The 25,215-nt window shown below is 45.4% G+C and overlaps 1 protein-coding gene across 5 annotated transcripts in view; it reads right to left on the minus strand.

The window, feature by feature from the left end:
• ptprz1a (protein tyrosine phosphatase receptor type Z1a) overlaps positions 1 to 25,215 on the minus strand; it is a 67,184-nt gene that overhangs the window by 21,535 nt on the left and 20,434 nt on the right. For 2 of the 5 annotated variants that reach the window (XM_070971367.1, XM_070971366.1), the window contains exons 2-12: positions 22,809 to 22,871; positions 17,704 to 17,883; positions 15,537 to 15,688; positions 14,866 to 14,961; positions 12,131 to 12,197; positions 11,887 to 12,044; positions 9,048 to 9,198; positions 6,371 to 6,555; positions 5,897 to 6,023; positions 2,709 to 2,749; positions 1,817 to 2,606 (exon numbers count right to left, since the gene is read on the minus strand). In XM_070971367.1, coding sequence (XP_070827468.1) covers positions 1,817 to 2,606; positions 2,709 to 2,749; positions 5,897 to 6,023; positions 6,371 to 6,555; positions 9,048 to 9,198; positions 11,887 to 12,044; positions 12,131 to 12,197; positions 14,866 to 14,961; positions 15,537 to 15,688; positions 17,704 to 17,883; positions 22,809 to 22,871 — 2,010 coding nt within the window. Of the gene's footprint in view, positions 1 to 286; positions 2,607 to 2,708; positions 2,750 to 5,896; positions 6,024 to 6,370; positions 6,556 to 9,047; positions 9,199 to 11,886; positions 12,045 to 12,130; positions 12,198 to 14,865; positions 14,962 to 15,536; positions 15,689 to 17,703; positions 17,884 to 22,808; positions 22,872 to 25,215 lie in introns of all 5 variants that reach the window. The other 3 variants (XM_070971364.1, XM_070971363.1, XM_070971365.1) reach the window with 2 other exon arrangements.

Genomic DNA, 25,215 nt, shown 5'->3' on the forward strand with positions numbered 1-25,215 from the left:
TGAGCAGAGGACATGTTTCAGAGAATGGATGAGTGCTACTGAAATACAGTGTGAAATGACGATGAAGGTAGTGATGGTGTGTTCGTCAAAGATCCTGTTCAGTGACGTTTTACCTTGCATGCATGAATTTTCTCGCTTTTTCCAGATAAAAATGAAAAAATGAAATGTGGTTTTGTTGGTGACAGATGGTGGATTAGTCATCTTTCTGATGTCCAGAACTCTTCCTGATCCCTGGGCATTTTGCAGGTGTAATGCAGCTTTTTGCCCACACGGACGGCTTTTTTACCTGCGACTGGCTCCTCTTCCTCCGACTCTCTTTCAGTGCGCTCGGAGATACTGAAGTCGGAGGACGTCTCGTTGTCGTACAGGCTCTCACCCTGCCCTGAGCCGCTCCCCTCCTCCTCGCCCAGCGACCAGGGTGAGGTTGAGTTTACCGCAGGAATGGTTGGCGTTGCTGTGTCTCCTACCTCTGAGGCGATGGCACTACCGCTCTCGCTTTCAAAATAGAAGGCTGAGGAGCGTTCATCCAAATCATCAGGGGTTTGGCCGGACTCAGAGGTCGTAGACGGGGGCACGGTGTTAGTGACTTTGGTTGAATAAGGGAACGCGCTCTCTCCAGAGGCCGAGGTTTGAACCCTGTCCCACTCCTGATCTATGCCCTCCTGGGAGTCAGGGAACAGGGCCGAGCCAGAGGCACTGCTGCTAGTGTCTAAAGCCTGTCCCTCTGGGGTGGGGGTGAAGGGGGAGGCTGAGGGTGAGGAAGGGAGGGCAGAGGTTTGTAGGGCGGAGATCCCGTCTGATGCCGAGAACCAGGGATCCCTGGCACCAGACACTGTGGCTGCAACAGAAACGGGCAGGTCACTATAGCTGACTTGGAAAAGGTGGGAGTGTGAAGAGGATGATGAGGGAGAAATAGCGCTATGGGAGAGCAGATGATGGTCTAAGGACGGACCATCAGAATCCACCACAGACAGAGAGCGTAGAACATCATCTATAACAACACCAGAGGCCGACGGGAAGCCAACGCTAGAGTAAAGCTCTAAGCTAGCAGAGTCCCAGGTTGAGGACGGCAGGGGTACATGAGGAGATGCATGCAACCAGGATGAAGACCCTGACGGCTCCAGAGAACAGCCACACATGGGGTCCACGTCACTAGCTAACGGAAACCCATCACCGCTGACTTCGGGAAGAAAAGACTCTATTGTATTCCCGGTTGCATACCTTGAGTCCTCAAACCCAACTGAGAAAGAACGGGATAAGCCCGGAGTTGCACCGGAGAGGGTGAAGTCACTAGAGAGGAGAACTGAAGGCTGGAGGGTGGGGCTGAGTGACAGAGAGACCGTTGAGAGTGACGGATCCCAGGACGGTTCGACGGCGACGGTGGTGCCAGACGGATCCGGTACCATTTGGAGAGGAGGAGTACCGCTAAAACCTGAGGGGTCACCTGAGGAAACCGACGAAGACGAGGACCCAGACAACAAATCGCCATTGCTATCATTATCATCAAACCCGACACCGCGGGAGACATGGTTAGTTTCCCAACCAGACAGGGGGTGCGAGGGGTGAGGGAGGTGAGGCAGTGTGGAGGCAGGGAGTGTGGGGGTTGAAGGAGAAGCTGGGTCTTTGCTAGACAGCGGTGTGGTAGCAGCATGCTGAGAGTCCGATGCAGAGGCAGACAACACAGGCCAAGACGAGGAAGGAGGGTCATGCAGGCAGGTGGAGGGGGCGACGCCAGGGTCTGCAGAGCCATCACACAGAGGGGAGGAGGCGAAGGAGGAGGAGGAAGAGGAGGAGGGGAGAACAGAGGGGCGCTCACCGTTGAACAGCGGCTGTGTGGTCTGCAAGAGAACGCCACTCAACCCGACAGAGGGCGTGGTAGATGAAAAATGGGGCATGCTGGGACCTTTGGGCCTACGTGGAGCAGCTTCACTTGTGGAGGAAGGTTGGGTGGTTGAACTTTCAGCCTGGATCTCTGGAAGACCTCCGGGTCCGGCGGATACTCTTCCGTCAGTGGTGGTGTCTTCATTTACAGGACGCTCCAGGCCTCGGCCCGTTTCGGCTCGGATGACGGATGATGACGTTGTGCTGCTCATGTCACTGGTACGAGACCTCCATGTGGTTGTGGTGGTGCTGTATGAAGAAATACTTTTACCACCTTTTGTCAATGTAGGAGTAGTGGTACTAACAGTGGAATCTTTTGGACTAATGCCTCCAAGAACGTTGAAGTATAAAGGAGTAGTGGAAGTGGAAATGAAGACTTCCTTGGTAGCTGTTGTGGAGGAAAAGGGAGTGTTGCCACTGAAGTCAGCACTTCCTCTGGTTTCTGGTGACACGGTGCCCTCTGGTGGCCGTGTGGGGGTACTGTGGCGTGCTGTCTCTTCAGAATGGCTCAGGACTTCACCATCCTTAGTGGATCTGACCCAGGGAACTGGACTGGTGGTGGTTTCCCTCCAACCAGACTCTGCTGTTGTGCTTCTGACGCCAGGTACAGGTAAAAGAGGCCATCCAGAAGTTGTGGTCCTTGGTGAGTTTGTAGGAATCCAGGGCAGATCATAATCCTCGGTTTGGACCGGTTCATTCCAAGAAGGATCCGGTTCATAGTTGTCCTGTTGGTGAAAGAAAGGTTTATCGACAACGATAAATAACAGTGATGGTTCTAACTAAACGATGGCATGCAGTGTTTGAGGAAAAATAAAAGGTTTCCTTACGTCAGTGTTAAATTCATCTGAATCTGGATCCACGGATTTTTCTGAAAAAAGGCACAGGTTGCATCATTAGTTACAAAAAATACTGTCACATGAGGCAACTCTTACAAAATGTCAACTCTCGACAACTTTGATCTTTAAAGTCTGTGTTTTGTTGCTTTCATGTTGGTATTAATTTCTTGCCTTTGAGGCTGATGGCACAAAGCAAATGACAAAGGGTAAAACAATTCGAAAACAGCGTGACGAGAACATCACACAGAGGAGAAGGCGAACCCTGCGACACTTTCATCAGAAGAAAACAAAGGTAATTTCTCTGTGCAGGTCTGTTACTTTACACCTAAAACATCTACTGAAACCTGAGTGTGGTCTCTTGAAGGACGTGAATGTGTGAAATGAAAGATGGAAAAGAGGAAAAGGTTGAACACACCACCTCAAGCAGCATGTCGGCTTCACGATAAACACAGAACCAAACGCTGACGGACACTGACATGCGACATATCGGACACGTTCGGGCTTTCATGCATGGAAACTTGGAACAAAAAGCATTTGCAATTAATCATTTTATCGTTTCATCCTTCTTGTAAATCCAGACGAGCCAAGAAAAGGAATTTGATCTGACAACTCTCAGCTACTTTCCTCTGAGTGTCTAAGCTTTTTGGTTTTCAAACTCCACCCGTCTGTCACCTAAGAGGGATAAAACAAGCTCACAGTTATTTGCAAATGCCACATATGTCGACCGAGCTCAGACGCACAGCACACAGCGGGCATGTCGGGGGCGGGTGGAGGTTTGAGTCTTACCTGTCTGAGGCTAAGTCATACATCATGGAGACCAGATCAAACTGGTTTGTGAAGCATGAGGTGAGGTTTTACAAGTTTAATGAACTGGGTCTGAGGGAGATGACTCAGGGTTTGTCACAAAAGGGTGTGAGTGATGAAAATTTTCATTTATCAATGGAAGCAATATTAAATGATGATGAATAAACTCAAAATGACACAAAAAACATTTCATTTAGTGCTCAAATTATCAGTTAATTCACTGATTAGTCAACCAACAGAAAGTGAATTGATAACACTGTTTAGAATTATTGGTTTTAGCTAATTATCATATAAAAAAGCCAAACATACAGGGCTTCAGAGCTGCAAAGATTTGCATGCTTTCATCTTTTCATATGATATTAACACTTTTTAATGAGGCGGACGTCTTAAAACAAAACTTAAACAGAGATTTCATCTGGAATTACCTTTCACATTGACATTTTTTAGGTTAAATAAGTAATTGCAAATCAACAAGAAATATTTAATAAATTGAGTGAACGAGGTGAAATAATCCTAATTTATGTTCCTGAATTGATGTGATTGCCATCTCTTAATTACTTTATGAACTGAGGAAACAGCGAGATTATACACATATAAATATATAAAATATATATAAATATGTATAAACAAGCAAAAATATGCAGATTTCTGAAGCTGAAACTTGCAAATGGGAAGTCATTTTTCTATATAAATATTGATTAACCAATCAGCATGATCATAGCTTTAAATTTCTGTTGATGAACTAACAGTTAAATGGCTGATAATTACAGCTGTAGACCTGACAAACTCTCAGCCGACGTCATAATCTTGTTTGGTTATCATCATGCAATCTTGTTTTTGATATTTCAAAACAGGATTTTTGTGAAATGCACAGTTTGGCCGCAGTCGGACAGTTTTCAGGCGCAGCTGAGATGGGACTATGATGTTAGCTTAGCAAATATGCTAACAGTGTCACAAAAGTAGAGTAAACCTAGAAGATGCTGCAGAAAATCACCCATTCATGCAAGCTGACACTGAAATAGGATGCAGGGGATTTTTTTTCTTTGTAATAAGACATATTAGTTTATTTAATGTAAAGTTCAGTTGAAATACAAAGACGCTATGATTGTCATTCCATCCATGTTACACAAAATGCTGCTGCACACATGCAAACATTTCTCTTACTGTGACAGGCAGAAGGAACGGACGCCACGTAACGACAACCAAACAAACATGGCGACTTTGTCTTTCCATGTGACACGAAGTGACACAAGAAATGACCCTTTGACCCCGACACCAAGCATGTTCTTTCATCTTAGACATATAGAAATATACAGAGAAAGCAGATCTGAAGAGTACAGAGAAACTTATGAAAGTTAAAAACAGAAAAAGACAAGTCAAACAACAGAAGTGCACGAAAACACAAAATATATACCCAGAGTGAAGGTTAGGGAGGGCGAAGAGCAAGATGAGGAAGAAGAAAAACAAAGAAATGTCTGTCCTGTCTCTCAGGTTTCAGAGGGAGGACGAGCGTGACGATGGAAGTGCTAATAAAAGAACAGAAATGTGGCTGGTGATAAAACAAACGAGCAGAAAAGGAAACAAGTAGTGAGTCCAACGTCAACTCACACAAGAAATCTCTCCTGCAAGACCAGCCAGTTAAATTTGCTGCCTCATAATTTATAGATGGTCCATTACTGATATTAGCTAGGCTAGCAGTTTTCTTATGCTACCAGTCTTTGTGCTAAGCTAGGCTAAACAGCCCTGGACCTTCAGTATGTAACAGACACACAGAGATGAAACTCTCATCCACTGTTTTTGTCTCCACTGACGACATGAAGATCGTCAGTTTATGATCAGTTGGAAGCTTTTATCATCTGTTTCATATGGAGGACCATCTCTGACAGGAAAAGAGAAAAGTTAGGAATAAAAATAAAGAAGGTGAGAAATCTAAATTTGGACTGAAATTATAAATTAAGGTTCTTTAAGGTTATCTGAAGGTTATCTGAAACAGACAAATAAGCTTGAGATATGGAATCAAAGCCACTTCACTCAGTGCCCTCTGGTGGCCGTGTGGAGGTACTGTGGTGTGCTGTCCAATGAATTTGACTTAAAAAAAAGTCCCAAATTTGCCATCTCATAAATTTGACTTAGAATCTGATAGTTGTTATTTTAGAAAGTCATCATTTTTATTTTTGTCATTGCTAACGTTTCATCATTTTTCCTGTCAGGATTGGGCTTCCATAGATTTAGTCTTCCAGTTCTGCTCGAAGAAGCCAATGAACTCGTTTTATGTCGTCCAACAGAAGAAAAGAAAAATTCACAGCTGAAAGAAAAATATTTGTACGGTTCATCAGCCGAACTCTATGCTCGTTCTTGGGCACGGTCGCTCTTACCGGGGTCATCGACAGGCATGACGACCTTCTGCAGGTCGCTCACACGTCCGTACAGACCGTTGGTGCAGACCGCCACCACCTGGACCACGTAGCTGGTGTTGGCTAGCAGGTCGCCCAGTATCGCCCCCTGGTGGAGGGAGACAGTGGGACGTCAGCATTGAGGAAGCGTGATGACGATGAGGATCAGTGATGTCGAGTAAACTGTATTTACATCCCGGTCAACCATTTTCAAAACCATAGCATCAGTTTTTATTTGCTTTCTATGAACTTCAACTTGGAAGAACTTGGAACTGAAGTTACTTCATCTTTCTGTCATAAAACTTACTAATTTGCATGTTGTGATTTGGTTGGAACTGTATGCTCTGCTTAAGTGTTGGTGGATTTTGCACAGAAACTGGACAGAAACATCCGGTTTAAAGATTCAGAGTCCGGTGGTTTTAGATAGATAATATGAGCTTGAGGACTCTTTCTCACCACATCCTGGTCTCCGTCGGTCAGGTACACAGAGGGTGCGGTGTCTTCTGCCTCAGCCAGCCGGTAGCTAACCGAGTACTTCTCGATGCTGGCGTCGTACACCGCCCGCGGCCGCTCCCACGTCACCAGCAGGCTGCTCAGGTTGTGAGGCGCCACCTGGATGTTCTCCGGCTCTGAACTGCACACTGACAAAAGGAGGCGGACGAGAATACACTCAGAAAGAGCTGAACACCTTCCAAATGAACCCACCACCGAACCCCTCACGTCCACAAAGAACTGCTGACGATGGCAGAAGTGTTACCCATGTTGATCCTGATCCTGATGAAACACTGCACGTGTTTTTGCGGCCAGCAGAACAAACCAGGTTCTGGACAGACGTCAGCCTCTAGTTGTTTTTTACAGTGTGGGACGTCTTTCAGTGGACTGATGATTGTTGACTGTTAAATACTAAGAATAACAGCTGCTAATCCTCCTGTTCTACCTTTCCTGTGTTTAATTTATTCTGCGAAATTTTCAAATTGCTTTTTATTTTTATTTTCATTGTTACAATTATTATTATTTTGCATGGACCCAAGAAAGACTGGAGGCTACTTTGTGGTAGTTAACAGAGACCCCCTAACCCTAACCCTTTAGCCCTAACCCTAACGAGGTTGACGGGGCTCTTGAAGTAGTTCCTGTTTTTAAGAGTCATCTCTGATTCTGTGTCAGATTAGAGCATCAGAGATAATGCAGATGACAGACACTCTGTGGATTAACACAGATTAAAGGAGGTTGAGGATCGATGACAATAGGCAGGAGGAGGCTCCATCTCTACAAACACCAACACAGTTCATCCTCTACTCTGCATCAACCCCAGCTCTCATCGGCTTTGACCTCTGACCTTTATCCTCTTTGAGGGATCAGAGTGAAAATGTCACATTGTGTCGGATTGAAATCTGTGGTGAACACACACACAAGCAAACCAATCAGAGATGTACGTTCACACCCAGGAAAACAAAGACTGGGATCAGTTTTAGAGGGAGCTGATGTCTGAGGCTTCAACCACTAGAGGGCAGAGTGAGCCAGAGAACACACGAGAGTATCATTCACCTGTTACACCGACACATAGGAGCAATTAAAGGTCACAAATCATCATCATCATCATCATCATCATCATCATCAGCGGGACTGAGAAGCTTCAGCTGGTCTTTAAATACAGACTCATACAGCCTCACTCAGATTCAGACAAACACAGTAATATTTCAACCTACTAATTTCCTAAGATCTTCATTTTGGTTCTCCCTCATAAGGAGTGACAGAGTGTCCTCTACACACTGTATATACTCATTAAACGTGGCCTTTCGTGAGCATTTGAGAGCCTGAATTATGCTGGGTTGCAGCAGGAAAACACGAACATTGTCGTTAAAATGTAGAGATTTTGGGTTGAAGACTGTAGAAAATGAAGTTATAAATAAAAAAAAAAGTAGAAAACAGAAGTAAAAACTGTCATTAAAAGCAGCTTTAATGATCTCCTGGTCTCTAATGTCAGAACACACTCCCAAAGACGACAGATCAATACCACTTTGTCACTGATTATCGAACACAATCAGTGCAGCGTGAGGAATCGATGGTTAACCGAGCTGACCTCCTCCTGCTGCCACGGACGTTTCATTTGGGTCACTGCTGCTCTATTCTTGTCCCTCTGTCATTTTTTCCCATCACTTGTGATCCACTTGTCTCTGATCCACTTAGACCTTGTTTAATTAGCATTAACCTGGGATTCCTCATACATAGGGTCACGCTGAGGTCTCGAAGCAGCCAGGTGTATTAATGAAGAACATGATGAGCACAACTCTATCTATTTAGCGTAGAACTGTTGGTCCCGAGATAAAGCTCGTTCTTCTGGCGCCTACATCACCCACAATGCAACGAGTCCACGGACAGTTCAGCTGCAGATTCAGGTGTGTTTGGCTAGTAGCTGATAGCGTAGCTTGTAGCCTGCAGGTCTGCTGAGATCACTTCTCTCAAACTCCTTCAGGTTTGTTTAAGTTTCAGATTTGCAGTCTTCCACCAACGCTGACTCAAGTGACATCACTTGAGGACATTTATCAGACTTCGTGCAGCCCCTCTGGAGGCACTAAAGGCTTTATACAACTATTGTCAGGAGGACATCGTGCAGGTGTTGAGCACTACTCAACACCTGCACGATGACAGAGCGGAGGTGAGCAGGGACTGCTGTCAAAACGTTCATTGGTGGTGCATTCAGGGACACTCAGATGTTTGTGGTTGAAATCAAATGCGGAAAAGAAAGAAAACTGGATTTTTTAACACCAGTTTGATTGTTTCTTGCACTGAAACTGTAGCTGGTAATCAGGCAGCTTTGAAGTATTGAATGTCGGAGTGACCCTGAATGCACCAGAAGGCTTTTCAGCTTCATCACGACATACTGTTCACATGCTAAATGTTAGCAGCTGCCATGTTTACATGCAAATAGTTTATCTGGAACTCCATCAGTCGTTACCTTCCACATTAAAATATACAGTCTAACCACAGTTACAGTTACAATGTCACCACCACATCCAACACAATAAAATAAGTCTGCAGCATCATTTCTGTCCGGCCAGTTTTCTGCCTCATGGGGCTGCTCGTGTGGCTTCAGGCTCTGATACAAATAGAATGGAGGATTTCGGATACGTACCTGGTGTGAGGACCTCCTCTGTGCCAGTGTAGGAGGAGAACACCTGACCCATGAACTGCTGCTGCTGCTCCCTGTAGTTGTTCTGCAGGTAGTCCATCAGCATCACGTATCCGGCCTGCTGCATCGTCATCACCTCGCAGAACATCTCCAGCTGCAACACGGAGCCACAGCAACACAAAAACAAAACAACGTCAGCGAAACAGCCGCCAGGTGTTTACATGTTTACAACCGTAAACATGTCAACATGTAGCCTGCAGGCTGATGGAGATCACACTGGATGTCTGACATTTCCAGCAGTGTTACTTTTGAACAGAGGAGGTGAGTGAGGCCGGAAACAATGGAAGGAAAGCAGCGTTGGAAAAGCTACTCTCAAAGCTAACGAAGCTAACGAAGCTATCTGCTGCTCAGAGAGTTACATCAATGGTTAAATAAGTCCTGCTTTAACGCCGGGTCTTCAACTCAGTGGAGAAAAGACCTTTCAAACCAACAATGTGCCCAATTCTGGCATTTTTTTGTCACTGATCACTTGAATTGACAGTTTTACTTACAGTAAAACAGTAAAAAATGTCAACCACAATTTCCCAGAATCCAAATGATTAATTGGCTCTTAATTAACTCTCTGATCTCCTGCTTCAACAGACTGAAGAATGACTCAACTCTAATTTTCAACAATGCAGGACAGGACGTTAACTGCTCTGAAAAACGAGGCAGAAACTTTCTGACAGTGTGTGAAGATTATTTAAACACATCAGAGTCTGTCAATCTGATAAAAATACACAAACTCTGCAACTCACGCCGAACACACAGCAGCTCTGTGAGTGAACGGGCGTGAGGGAGCCGTGAATCATGCTGGAGGGGTCCTTTAACCTGCAGGCTGCCCCCGTACCTGTCCAGGTGAGTCACTTCCTCGTGGTTACACAACACTCCTCTCTGACTCACGCGCTGCAGCACAGCCGGGCCGAGAGCCCATTGAGGCCGTTTGAGGTTGTCAGAGTCGTGACTTTCGGGCGTTAAGCTCCGGCGGCTGGAATGCAGACCGGCTGAGACACGTCACAGAGGTTTGGAGAAACCTGGAAGGCCTGGAAGGCCTGGAGCAGCCCGCGCTCAAGGTGCAAACAAGTAAACAGTTTTCTGGTCCTCAGCTTGAAAATGTGTGTGTGTGTGTGTGTGTGTGTGTGTGTGTTCTTCTATCTTTGTGAGGATGAAGAAGTACTGAGATCTTTTCCTAAGTACAAATACCACCATGTACAAATATTCCATTCTGAGTGAAACTCACTGAAGTACAGTAACAGAAGGATGACGAGCTCTGTGATTGATTTGTCATTATTAGATTGTTGATATTGATCCATCGGTGCAGACGTTTACTGCTGTCGCTGCTTGAGGTGGAGCTAGCTTCACTTTAGCTCAGTGGTTGCCAACATGGGGGTCGGGGCCCAGTGAAGGGTCGGCAGGTAAATCTGAGGGGTCTAATCTTTGTTTTTTGAGTGTGAAATATCATAAAATCAAATATTTGACTTCTTTTAATAAAACCATGTGATCAGCTGATGTGATCCTCTCTGACACAAAGTGACCTGAGAACAGCTCATTTAATGTTCTTCACTGATTTCTGTAAATATCTGCTGATAGTGAATCAAACAAAACGTCTCACAGACTGACAGATGTGGAACGCTCCAGAAACACCTGTTTGGATCATTCCACAGGTAAACAGGCTGATTGGTGACAGGTGAGAGCATCATGGTTGGGTCTGAAAGGCTCAGTCGTTCATAGAGGATGGAGCCAGTTCACCACTTTGTGAACACATGAAGGATGAAGGAGATGAACACATGAGCTCAGAGACGATTGATTCTGGTTTTATTGATGTTCAGATTTCAGACGTTTTTGGAATCAGGGTTGAATAATGTGAAGTTTAAGTTACTAAAATGTACAAAAATAAACCTAACAGGTATACAAATGTGTGTGTGTGTGTGTGTGTGTGTGTGTGTGTGTGTGTGTGTGTGTGTGAGGCCTACTGCCTTGTAGCAGCTGTGATGAGTCTGGTGGAAAATGACATTTGGGGCGTCAGCTCAAACATTTCTGCTGAAAAGCTTTTGTGAGTGTTTTCACATGTTTGTGCAAGCATGTGTGTGTGTGTGTGTGTGTGTGTGTGTGTGTCTGTGTGTGTGTGTGTGTGTGTGTGTGTTTCACCTTAAATACCATAAAGAGCTTTTGTGAGCCAATGTGTGTCGGATGTAATGACTACATTTGTATGGCTGTCAATCACCAGCAGCCCGAGGGCCATACACAGAGAGACACACACACAGAGACAGACACACACACACACACACACACACACACACACACACACACACACACACACACACACACACACACACACACACACACACACACACACACACACACGGTCTGTTGACAGCCTGCTGTCTCTGCCTCGCCCCTCCTGGTATGATAATTCCTCCTTTCAGCTCCTCGAACACGTTTCTAAAAAGGTGTTTACGGACATTTCTGTAATTGTGTCTCTCGTCTTTTCATCCTGGACAAAAAGCTGACGTCTCTTCTTAAAGGGCCACGCGGGTCATCAGACGTGTTTGTGGCTGCGCGTACTTTCCAACACTGCCAACTGTCGTTCTGGTTCTCCTCCAGCTTTTCTTCTTCTGTCACACAGCTTTAAGTTTCAATCGATTTCAATGAAAATCAGCTCGTGTACGTACGATATGACGTCCCTAAAACCAGTGAGGTCTAATACTGAAGTCACTTCACACATTTGTTTCTGGGTTTTAGGGACCGCAGATGACACACTTGAGGTATTTTAATGGAGGTGCATCACCTGAAAACACCTCACCTGCTCGTCAGAGACGGCCACTGTGTTCTTGAAGACGATCCACTCGACGGTCTCGCTGCAGGGCGGCGTGGTCAGAGAGCCGTTGTAGATGAAGTATTTCTCTGTGGAGTTGGGCAGGAGTCCTCGCAGGGCGAAGGGTGAAACCTCGGCGCTCTTTCCTGGACGGCAGACATGACGGTTTAAGTAAGAGAAGAAGAAGAAGGAGGAGAGGCGAGAGGAGAGACGGAGGAAGAAGGCGACATACCGAATCTGCTCACGCTGTTGATGGCGTCTATGATGGCGGCGTAGTTCACGTTCTCTTCAACGCTGGTCTGTGAAGACAAAACCAACGTCATCATCTCGTACCAGCCTCGTTTTTTATTGACGAACATGAAGTGTTCAGAATTTAACGCCCTCATAAGGTCAGAAATCACCTTCAAACACACGCAAGAGACACATAAACTGGATCATTTAAATCTTTTAATCAAATTTATCCATTTTTTAGCTTATTACCTCAACAGCTCATCCATTACTTAGCGAAGCATTTATTAGCATCTCTAACTTTAAGCTAAACACTTGGACTGTTATGATCACTGTCGCTAACTATTTCAATCATTTTCACTTTGGCTCATTATCTCAGCTGTTCATGTGCTAATTCAGCCATCGAATCATCGCTTTCAGCTAAACGCTTCAATGCTTATTGGTACTTTTAGCTAACTGTTTAGCCCTCTTGCTAACTGCTTTCATAAGCCTTCACTCTGAAGTTTTTTCTGACCCAAACATAATTTTTATTCTATTTTTTGAGCTTCCTCACAATCTTTCCATGCATCCCCAGCTAACTGCAAAGCAGCCCTGGTTTTGGGAATCTGCAGTTCAAAGTATTTATCTGGGTTTTAGCGCAAATGCTGCAGGGTCTCTAACGGCACAATGACAGGCTGGAGGTAACGCTTCATGGGAACTAACAGACTTTGAAGTCACATCCAAAACAGCGAAGTGGGCGTTCAGCACATGAACCAGTCTGACCGGAGATCAGCCGGAGTCACAGACACATTACTGGAGACAAAGCTGAGGGAGGTAACGTCTGCGTGATTTCAGGGTGTCGGATAAACAAAGAGGAATAACTGTGCAAATGTTTATACCTTGAATTATCATTATCGTTCCACAACAGAGAGAGAGCAGAGAAGGAAAAGAAGGCGATTAACATATCAGAAGACTTCCCGACTGCATTCAAACCGAGGACTTTCAGTGTATACAAACAAGCCACCAGACTACCTGCAACTAATGCACATTAACCCTGCTGCTCCTTTCAGGTCATGATCCTAACCCTGGAAACACTGGACTCTGGGGGGGCACATACGTATAGCAGGGGGGCTCTTCAACATAGGAATGACCCAGTTGGCAGAGCACAAAAAGGAAAATTACTAGCTTTCTTGTCTCGGTTGGTAGTTTTCCCACCCTGCTCTCCACCCAACCTGCAGCCCAAAACGCACACAGAGCCTGCAGCTTCACATCAGACGATTTCTGATTTTCGTTCCAACGTGGCCTCTGTCGGCTCGAACATGCCAAACCGGCCGGAGGCAAAACGGCTGCACAAAGCAAAGCGCAGGGAAAGACGAAGCACAGCCTGCGCTGAACACGAAAACACAGACGAGAGCTCGGCGATGAACCTGAGCCAAACCATGAATCAATTCAAACACGGTGCGCTCACTGAGGTATTACTGCAGTTCACTGGTGATACGTCTGCAAGGCTTCAATCCCTCAGCATGAACTTTTTCATCTGCAACAAAAGTCACCCACAAAGTCATTCTGTGTTTTCAAACTTTCACAATTTCATATCAGCTTCTCAAATCAGACATTTTGTGAGACCGACTCAAACTCACGAGGATAAAGCTTTTCAGATAACGTTCATAGCCAAGACCTTCGTTAGCTTAGCCAACACACAACTCAGAAGGTGGAACGCTAACACACAATGATTAGCCCAGAGCTAACGGCTATAAACCCAAACAGCAGGTTAACGCTGACTTTTCAGGACATACCCAGTGTCGAAAATGTTAAGAAAGAAGCTGAAGAGCATTTTACTGTTCAGACAAATTTCTCCTGAGCTTAATGTATTATCAGAGTTTACTTAAAGAGAAGCTAATGGCTAAACTTGATTTAAAAACAGTGAATCTGGCTGAGGTTTGCTCGCAGCTTCAATAAATAACTAAAACAGTGTTGTTCAATTTAGCTAGTGAATCAAATTAGCAACCAAAACAATTTGATCAACAGCTACTAAACCCACTAAAACAGTCAAAGTTAGTTTAGCTAACAGTCAAATGCAGTCTGGTTTAGGTTAGCTGAAAGTTAAGATGTCTAAACAGTTTTGGTGAATGCTAATTTACCTAATGAATCAAATCAGCAGCTAAAACAATTAGTTTACCTAACAGTTGAATTTCAGCAAGTGCAGTCTGATGTTAGCTGACAGTTAAAATGTTGAAACAATTTGGGTTAAATCTAATGTAGCTAACAAACCAAATTAGCAGCTAAAACCATTTGATTGATAGCGACTAACCCACTAAAACAGTTAATGTTAATTTAGCTAACGGCCAAATATCAGCTAGCGCAGTCTGGTGTTAGCTGACAGTTAAGCTGTTTAAGCAGTTTGGGTTAATGCTAATTTAGCTAATTAACCAAATTAGCAGCTGAAACAATTTTAACGACAACAGCTAAGCCACTAAAACAGTTAACGTTAGTTTAGCTAACGGCCAAATATCAGCTAGCGCAGTCTGGTGTTAGTCTGTTTAAGCAGGTTGGGCTAATGCTAATTTAGCTAACATATCAAATTAGCAGCTAACGGTCTGGTACAGTTAAACCTCACAGTGTTAGCTACTTCACATTACACCACAGACTCCTTGTTGTCTCATTCCTCTCGTTTGTTTTGCAGACACTGACAGACGAGCCTGTAAACTGCTCTCAGCGTTATCAGGATATGTGATCATCCACCTCGTAAAACATGCACACCTCAAACAGCACGGCGAGCGCTGTGATTCTGCCTCCGGCTTTGATGGTTTCATCCAAAGAGTCGAAGCGATGAGCCTCATAACAGTAGATCTGCATCTGAGGGAGAAAACAAAGCGTGTTAAGCTTCTGTTAACAAAGAGCAGCGAGTCCAGTCCAAGTCTTTAACCTGCCGTCTGGTTCTGATCTGCACATTGTCAGTAAAACCATCAGTTATTTCACTCAGAACAAAAGGAAAAGGACAAATAAAATCTGTATTTGCTGTGCTGCCGCTGCTCTGCATGTGAACGTTAATGGGCAAAGAGCTTCAGTGTGAGTAGATAAGACTTCATGCTGCACTTGATTTAACCTGTGAAGTGTTTGACTTCAAAGGCTGATGTGTACAAGTTATTATTTCTAAGCATGTGAACGTGATCTTGTTGACGTGCAGATTGTGTGAAGTATTTTTGGAGTCAGTTCAGACCACAGAGCCACAGCAGTCATCAAAAGTCATCATCAAAAACGAAAGCGTGGGTAAATAATAATCAAGTAAATGAAATCACTCCATTTCAACAATGATTTTCTTTTGCTTTCAGGATTTAAAAAGGATCAAGAAGTGACACTGTGGCCCGATAATTCAACTTAAACAACAGACTTAAATAACATTAACCTGAGCTCAACACTCATCAGCTCACCTCTAGAGGGTATTTGACTCCATCCAGACTGTGTTCGGAGCCCTCTGAGGAGGCGTTGCAGCGCCCCCAGTGGAAGGTGACGCGTCCCACCTTGAACTTTGACCTGAGGCCGCCTCCGCTGACATAAAACTCTCCATCCACGTTGACCGCCACTGAAAACAGAACAGACGCAGATGTGAGCAAAGCCTTTAAAGAAGACTACACATGTTCAGAAGATCAAAGGATGGGAGCCTGAACGCCTCATAGTACTCCACTAACACCTTCATTGGACTGTCAAACAATGACTCAGTCAACAAGGGGATCTTCTTCAGGTAGGTCTTTGTCCGACCTGACAAAAGGTCCCCTCGAGGATCGAAACCTTCTTTGATGGTCTGATGAAGGTGGAGTGTCATACAGTCGTTTCATCTCCTGTGCTGTACTGTACACCTCAGCCCACCACCTTGAAACCAGAATGGGACTATTGTATCGCACAGATAAAACATATTTCAACGTGCTGACAGAATTCAGCCTTTGCAGACACATCGATCCTATGAACACTCACACTTTAAGGGCTCCGTTTGCTTCTGCTGGGTTTTCATTCTTTCCACCACTTTATTTGTGTGTTTGGCCTCATTCATGTCCTCTCTTGTCTGCGTCTTCTGTTCTATTATGCTTTCTTTTTACCCTGTCTAAAATCTAATTTCCCCTCGCGGGAGGACAAATATTGACTGAACTTGTCGCTGATTCATCCCTGTTGAAAAGTTTGTTTGCGCTGCATTAAGGCGCGGACCGATCCGTGTGCTCCGTCCGTCACCTCTTTTTCTAAAACTCAAGTCTTCCATTTGTGGCTGAGAACGCTCCTGACGGGCTCGGGGCTTTCAAAGACAGCGCAGGGATGGCAGTCCGCGCCTTGAACCTACACTGGGCCCATTTGTGGGCTGATAAAAACAGGTTTAAGTACGGTCGGCCTGAATCGTGCTCAGATTGTCCACCAAACATCTCCCCTTATAAAAGCCTTTGGAGCAGCTGGCGGACGAACAACAACTCCAACAGAGTGCTTCTTATTTCGCTGAGGGTCCCGTTGCTAAGAAGCACTGGACTCGTCTGTTTGGAGCTTTTCGAAAGGCGAGGCGGGATCCCTCTTGTCTACAATTTCACTTAACAATCACCTTGAATGCACACTGTAGGTTATTGTGTTTCACACCACTTAGAGACAGGAAATATATAAAAGGCTCTCCATCCTGTCAAATAAGAAACTGGTAACAGTATCCTTTACAACAGGACAGCGCTGTATGAGAAAAGGCTTTATCAGGCACAATCTCACTGGGAGAAACTGTCATTAGAAAAAGCTCAGGACAGGGAGGAAGGAAGGCCAAAGAGGAGCAGAAAGAGACGCCGTTAGACTGGTGGAAGCGTTCAGCACTGAACATTTTAAAGCGATATCCAGAATATCATCTTTGTAAGCTTTACAGCAACAGGAAGAATTGACCCATTTCTTTTACTTTCACCTTATTTATTAATTAGGATCTTATTATGTCAATGTGCACAATCTGTCCCAACTTCAGTTCCCACGAAGCTGAAGTTAAAATTCAACATAATCTTGTGCACAAACAGACAAACTCTGCAATGCCAATAAATAAATAAAATAAATACATATTGAGAAAATACATAAGAACTAAAGCAAAGAAGCCGTGTTGAAACGCCGAGTGCGGCTAAAAGATTCATTTTTGCCGTGTTTAGACAGCAGACAAGGCAGAAAACACAACACGGACACATCATCACCTCATACTGTGGCTAACACGTTAGCAGCAGCTACCTGCGTCCACATCCTGCAGGCACAGAGCAAATGATCGTCAACAGCAGGTTTTCAGAGCTCTTTCTATCAAAGAGCTGAACGCTGCAGCCAAAAGCGACGCTGTGAAAGCTGTGAGATTTGACCAAAACAGTCACGTTGTGGTCAGACACAGAAACAACGAGCTGAACCTCAGTGTGAAGCTCCATAAAGCCGAGGGGAGCTTCAGCTTCAGCTTCAGGTCTCTGCAGGTTCGTCACTATGACAGACACCTGTCACACTGTCATTTCATTGATTATTGTAAACATAAATATTGATTAGAGCTGCTTTAAGAATAGTCCACAGACTTCTTAGCTCTTGAACTTCGCACCAACAGCGCGAAGCGACGTTTCTTACCAGTCTTTCCATCGTTCTTGATGGTCGTCCTGTCGGTGGTCAGGCTCTCCCAGCCATCAAACCTCAGCCTCTGGTACTGCAGCTTCACCTGAGCCAGGCCCTCCTCGATGTTGATGGGAGACTGCTTGGCGTTGCTGCAGGACGGAAACTTCTTGGCCCAGTTGTTTTGGTTTAACGTTCCTGGAGGACAAACAGAAAAGCCGACATGTTAACATCCAGGTGCTGCTGGGAAGCTCCGACCTGAGAGGAGCGACAGCTAGCCTCTGAAAACACAACCTCTGGAGTCTGAAACCAAACCGAGAGGACACGTCGAGGAAGGATCACGTGAAATTGGAGCTTTCGACCAGAACTTGAGGGACCAAAGACGACAGCTGGTCTCTAATGCAGCAGCTTTTCACTGTTTTTAGTTGCTGTATTTGCTGCTGCTTGCAAAGCTTTCTCTTTTAATGAGAAACTCAAACTGTAAGCGGATGATGGGAAATATGTCTGCATTATTTCTCAGAGCAGGTGTTGTTGATATTGTCCCTCATTAGTTGGACAAACTGATGAAGTGCAGACTTCTCTCTGTAAATAATCATGCAATGACTGCTTACAGGTGCGCTGCTGTGGGAGAGCTAGCTACGAGCTAACGAGCTAATGGGCTAATAAGCTCCAGCTGTGCTGCTGCACTCTGGCTTTAACGGTAATATCAGCTCACATTTTTCACTCTGAGAGCTTTCAGGAGGTCAAAGTCCAATATTGTTCAATGTTCAAGCAGATTTTCCTCCAACACAGCCTGAAGCATCGGTCCTCTTAACTTTGAACCACAGAGGCTGACGTGACGGACGGCGTGAATACAGCATGGAAAGTGTTCCAGCCAGCCGTTCTTCACGTGTGTCAGCTGAACCCAAAAAGAGACCAGATTTAATCCAGCAGCTCACACTCGTGTCACACTGATGTACGCCTCGGGCTCTGTTTCCCTTTCACTGCAGAAATAATCTGAGCAGCATGTGACCAAAAACACTCGCCGATCTGCTCGTACGGTCGATCCCGTGACACACGATTTGTACAGATTTGTTCACATCTGCTCAGAGTTACTGTCTTCACGCAGCGTCTCTGAGCCACAGTCACATTTAGGAGACGAGAGACAGACTGCCGCAGCTGGACGGCTACAAGCTAAATAACAGTAGCACGTTTATACGCTGCTAAACTGTTTATCTTAACGCGTTTCCTGCTGCCTGGATCATTTCAGTGTGGTGTGAAGTCGTCACACCGAGGTGGACGGTTGGACAAAACTCAGGACTCAAAACCCATTTACATTCGTCATTTTAAGTGTCTCATATTTGAATAAAATCCAGATTTAAGACACTTTAATTTACACATTTATGTCTAAACGGAAGCACGTCAGGAGTGTCCTCAGCCTCGTCATCGTGATCATCATCACGAGCTTCTTAAATCCTGTTCCCAGCCAAATGTCATGAAGATGTCCAAATGATGGGTTATGATCAGACAACAGAAACCAAATGAAATCGTTTTTTAATCTAGTTTTTATGACGTTAACTCGCTCCTGAAACAGCCTCCTCCATAAAAAACTCCAGATGTTCAGCATAATGAAGCGTCTCACTGCAGATGTTTGCAGCTTCTGCACTCTGTTTTGCTAATTATGTGTTGTAGTGTTGTTTCAGCCAGCTGGTGTCGTGTTTATCAGCAGGTACCCCGGCGGTCACATGACTCGCTGCCCTCGCTCTGATTGGCTCTTTGAGCTTCTTCCTCCAGAGGACAAAGAGCCCAACCAGGTCAGACAGGCTTCTGGGTCAGGACGGATATTAGCATGTCAATGGAGTGTGTGTACGTACACACACACACACACACACACACACACACACACACACACACACACACACACACACACACACACACAATGAAATCCTGACCAACTCAGAAGTTTAAAGAGAAGAAAACAATAAAATGATGCCGGATGGAAACGAATCTGCTGAAATAAATAAAAAACACACGTTTCCTTCCAGACGAGCAGATGCTTCTGAGGATGATGATGATGATGTTCAGGACAGAGGTTCACGTGCACTGAATGGATGAAGCTCCTTCACACCACTCACACGTCACCTCTGCTTTTATTATTTCTATTCTTTGTGAGAGATTTAACGGATGATTTGTCTTAAAACTTGATTTAACATGAAGCTTCTCTCTTAGACCAACTGACTTTCTTCTTTATAGTATTTTTAAAAGGATCCTAAATGTAGATTCACCCTTTGAACTCACCTTTTTACCTTTACTTTCCTCTATAAAGACATCATAAAGCAGCTATACAGGCAGAATTATGTCAGTCTAACACAAACATAGCTCTTTGAAGCTATGCGACGTTTCCACCGAGCGAATCATTAAAGCCAAACACTCACTGGTTTTTTACGACTCCAACTGATGGAAATGTCCCCAGAATTCACTTCATGTTTGGTGTCTTTGAAACTTAAAACGAAGTTCTGTACGTCTGAACCAAGTTTGGATGAAGAAGATGAAGAGCTATGGAGCCAGTACCAAGTGTTTCTTCCACTTTTCATGAACGTCATTTTGTATTTAAGGCTTTCTGTTTTCACTTTGGCTGCTTGAGACTCGCGCAGATCTAAATCTGTCCCGAATGAAAACATCAGAGGCAGCGTCGTCCTGCTGAAACACCACATCCAAACTCCAACTGAAACACACCACATGGCCAAAAGTATGTGGACGCCTGCATGTTCCAGCTCTCTGTCACAGCAGAACACGCGAGTCCAAAACAGCGGACGTTAATCTGCTAAAGCAGCAGGTTTCCAGCAGATTTCTGAGTCGGGCTGCAGGGATTTGCTCCCATCAGCCTCGGCAGCGTCAGCAAGGATGGATGGGTCCAGTCAAATTTCCACTTCCTGAACCTGCCGCCACAAAGATGGACGTCTAAAAAGTCTGCACTTGCTGCGACATTAAGTTCTGCCTTCACTGGGACCACGGGAGGCAAACAGGAAAAACAGACCAAAAGAACAGTGAAGACACTAACGGCTGTCCACTGTACACTTCTGGCCATCTGAAGAAGAGCACACCGTGAACCTGCCAGCGGGTGGAGGGAGTCTATTCATGCCGCCGCAGTGAGCCAGACTGAAGGGTGGGGAAGGTACGGAGGCTGGAGGTGGGACAAAATGTCTATGACATGGAAAAGGACAAAGACGCAGGACTGCAAACACAACTCACTCCATCAACATTCAGCTGCTGCTGCATTAGTACCTGAAGCTGCCCCCCAAGTCCAATCAGAGGAGACCATTGACATTAACTCTGCGGGTGGACATGTCCCTCAGTCAGTCCTCCACTTTGGTCCTGACTCAAACACCTCAGTCTGCTGACTTCAGCGCTGTTTTAGCGTCTAGTGCCACCATGAAGCTGACGTTTATGGGACTGACTTTCCAAATTAGCAAATGTTAGCATACTAACATGCTAAACTAACATTAGCATGTTACTGTAGCATTGTCACTGTGAGCAGGTTAGCATGCTCGTGTTAGCATGTTGCTGGTAGCATGGCTGCAGACTCTCGTTTTAACCGAATCGGGGACACAACGAAGAGTCCATGATGATGAAATCTCTTGAATGTTTGATTAAACGTCAGTGAAATGTTTGAAGAAGAGGAGCACAGACGGAGGAACGCATCACCGAATCAACGCTGCTGAAAACTGTCAGCGAGCTGTCAGAATCGCATCAGCACAAGCACCCGTCTGCATTAATAACTGATTCTGTTCGAAGCAAAGACGCTGAGAGACGACGCTGACGCACCTTCTGAACTCGTCCAACATTCATTTCCATTTTAAAGACTCGACATGGGAGGAACTTTCCTCTGTGTGTGGAAACCATCATTTATCTGATTAAAGCTCAAATGCTTCCAAAACGATGGAGATAAACTGTTAAATTTGACATTTTTAGAGACTCTGGACCACAAGCTGAACAGCAGGATAAAGTGGAGCGTAACTGATTCAAACAGGTTTATTTAACATACGCTCTTTTTAATCCGACAGCTCATGTGTGGACAAGCTACTTGTAATGAAAGGTCAAAGGTCAGAAGCCACCAGCGGCTGTAAAAACTCCTCCTGAGAGAAAGATCAGAGGACGGATGACACGAGATCTCTTTTATTAAATCTCTGGGGTTTAATACAGCGAGCTGTCGTCAGCGGCCAAAGCTTCCTCTGATCCCGCAAGATCAAACAACCAGTGTGTGTGTGTGTGTGTGTGTGTGTGTGTGTGTGTGTGTGTGTGTGTGTGTGTGTGTGTGTGTGTGTGTGTGCTTATATTCACATGGAAATCCTAACATGAGGCTAAAGTAGGTAAAATTGGATTCATGTGACTCTGCAGAGAAGAACAGCTCATTTTTCCTGTAATTTCGAATCAGACGTCAGGATCTGAGCCGCTCTGTCGGAGCTGAAGTGGACAGAACTGTTCAGCCTGCTGCTCAGAGGCACTCGGGCAGGGTTTTAAAGAGTTTACTGATGTGAGGAGCAGCAGCATCTGAGCCTGAATCTCCAGCGAGGAGTCAGTGTTAAAGACAATAATCTGTAGACTAACACGTTCTTCTGAGAGGTCCCTGAACGCACCAAAAAAAGACAAGCCAGCTGTGTTAGCCGCAAGGACAAATGCTGCCGGACAAAGTTGACGCTCTTCAGTTGAGTTTGGACGCCCAACACGCAGCTTTCAGACCTCATTCAGACGGAGCCGGCAGAAGCTGGGACCTCCTTCAGAAGGAGGACTCGTGAAGGAGGAGCTTCAGAGGTGGAGGAAACACGTGATGAGCTAAACTCATCACTTGTTTTTCAGACACTTCCTTTCAGCAGGATGCACTCTGTTAGCAAGCAGCTAACTCTCGTCTGTACTGTGCATACCATGAAACTACTTCGACAGCAGGATAAGCACAGCGTCGCTCAGAGCATCGAACCTTGCATCGCTCAGCAGCTGGACGGCCCTGACGACCGACAGGACGATGTTCCAGCCTCGTGAACATGCAGGCGAACGACATGCAGAGGAAGAAGCCTGCTGCTGGCGGTGACGCCGCCTGCAGAGCGCTCAGCAGTTTTCTCAGGTTACATAAACAGTTTCTGACTCACCTGCGTACGACCAGTCGATGTCCTCTGAGAACTTGCGTTGATTCCTGTATGCGTATCCTTCACCTGCGAGACAAAGAGACAGACGGCCATTTTGAAACGTTTTCATGGATTTTAACGGCATCATCTGTTATACTGGATGTTATCTGTGTGTAAACCATCAGGAGAAGCTGCTCACTGCTGCTGAAACATCAGATTTTCTTCACGGTTCCATCAGTCAGCGATTCTTCCTTTCCTCACGGTTAATTAAAGGCCGCCGTGAGGTCATAAAACGTTTTACTGGTGAGACAAACGTCTTTTTAAATCTAAAGCTGACAGATTCACTGGAGGGTTGGACTTTAATGGGTTTTATGGTTTGACTGTTGGTGTTATAATGGCTTTGATTTCATCTGATTTCTTGTCTGACACCGAGTCACCGCTGAGGTCGCCCTGAGCAGCTGCCAAAAACGCCAGACTCGTACTTCAACCGTGGAGCAGCTGAAAACAGCTTCAGGCTGGATGAAGCAGCACAGCACAGAGCCGAGCGCACAGCTTTAACCGACCCTGTTTTTATTTCTTTCCTTCTATAAACCCCCTCCATGTTTCAAGCCTCAGCTGCTTTAAGGCAGATTTAGTAAAAAATGCTTCACCCACATCCACCCTCCTCGCATTAGCCCCCAAACCTAATATCAGGTATGTGGTTCTGGTGTTATTGTAAATGCAGTGGAACCCATAAAGTTCCATGATTAGAAACACCTTTCAATAAAACCCAGTAAAAAACACAGCATGAACACAAACTCACTCTTCAGGTGGAGGCCTGTTCTCGGCTGTTGTGGTAAAAAGTAACAGAGCAAAGATGGTGGATGGCGTGCACGCCATGTACTGTACCTGAACCCAGAAGTCACCTGGGTTTCCCACAGAGAGCCACCATATTTACTCTCCAGCCAATCACACCACGTTGTAGCCACATTCGGATATTTTGGCTCAAAATGACCCAAAAACCCTAATTTTTTTTTTACATTTTTCTACCAGACCTGATCCACAACAACGTCCCTTCACACCTTCGTCTCGACCTTTCTGACTGACTCGCTTCACTCGGACTCTCAGTCACGTATATAATGAGACCCTGCGCGGTCTGATGTGAGGAGGCGACGCCATTAACCCGAGCAGCTGTCCGGGCATCTGTCACATTAATGAAGTGAAGTCGACGCCCCGAGGGGCCGTTCGAGACCGCCACCTCATTACCATAACAGAGCACAGAGGGCCCGGCTGAGAAAGGCAGAGCAGAGGTCACATGACACAAAGAGGAAATAAAGTGACGTGATGAGGTGTGTGTTTACAGCCGTGATGCAGAGAGAAGCGTTGGGAATCCAGTGAATGTCCTCCATCGTCATCTCAGTGAAAGCTCGCCAGCAGGCTGACACTGACACGTCTACAGAAATGCTGATTAACGCGTGTCCACACATGAGATGAAAAGCACGTCACGGTTCATAAAAGACGCCGTTATCACAAACAAACAAACAAACAAACAAACAAACAAACAAACAAACAAACAAACAAACAGTCTTTTATTTTCCTGGCAGAGCAAACAGCTGAGAGGAGTTTGATTTCTCAGGAACGAGACGAGTGATGTCAGAAGCTGTTTTCTGAGCCAGCCAATCACAAAGCAGGTTTAGATTTCTCACATCAAACACGGATAAAGTGCTTTAAAACAGCAGTCAGTGAGCGTAACGCACACACCTGCTTCAACAGGTGTAGAAACACTCCCATTAACGCTGCGGCTACAGCGCTCCTCCACCTCTGCATCAACAGCTTGTGTCCCCGTCCACCAGCTCCATGAGGACATGTCTTCCCAGTCTGACCGGCCTGCACAGAGCTCTGACCTCAACCCGAACATCGAGTGCTGGGCCTCACTGATGCTGGACGGGATCAAACCCTGCAGCAGGTCCAACATCTGGGGGACAGACTGTCCACTTACTCATGGAGAGGACACAAAAACACTGTGCACACAAACCTAAACACCTAATAGTGTTAGTTTGAATCCTGAATCTCCACATGAAGCAAAGAAACTCAGGAATCCCTCTGAGTGTTTCAAGGCCTCTTGGAACGTCACGCTCGGACCTGTTTGTGGTCGGTTCAGCATTAGTCTGCAGTAAATTAGGAGATGAGGTCTCCTGCTGCGCTGTGTTTATTCCCTCTGAGCTCTGGATGATCGAGGTCTAATCCAGGATTACATGTGTGCCGGCCTGCAGAGGAGAAGACCTTCAGTCCGGCTGCTCGGCCTGAAGACCTTCATGCAGGATCTGAAGGTCTCCTGCAAACAGGAGGCAGTAATCTGACCGCTTTAAGGCCAGAGGAGCTGCAGTAGATTAAGTGTTTGGATCAGATTGGGCATTAAAACTTCCTGCAGGGAGGATTTTAATGTACAGAA

This window comes from Chaetodon trifascialis, chromosome 10 (genome assembly GCF_039877785.1).
Source record: "Chaetodon trifascialis isolate fChaTrf1 chromosome 10, fChaTrf1.hap1, whole genome shotgun sequence".
In the NCBI taxonomy this organism is placed as follows: Eukaryota; Metazoa; Chordata; class Actinopteri; order Chaetodontiformes; family Chaetodontidae; genus Chaetodon; species Chaetodon trifascialis.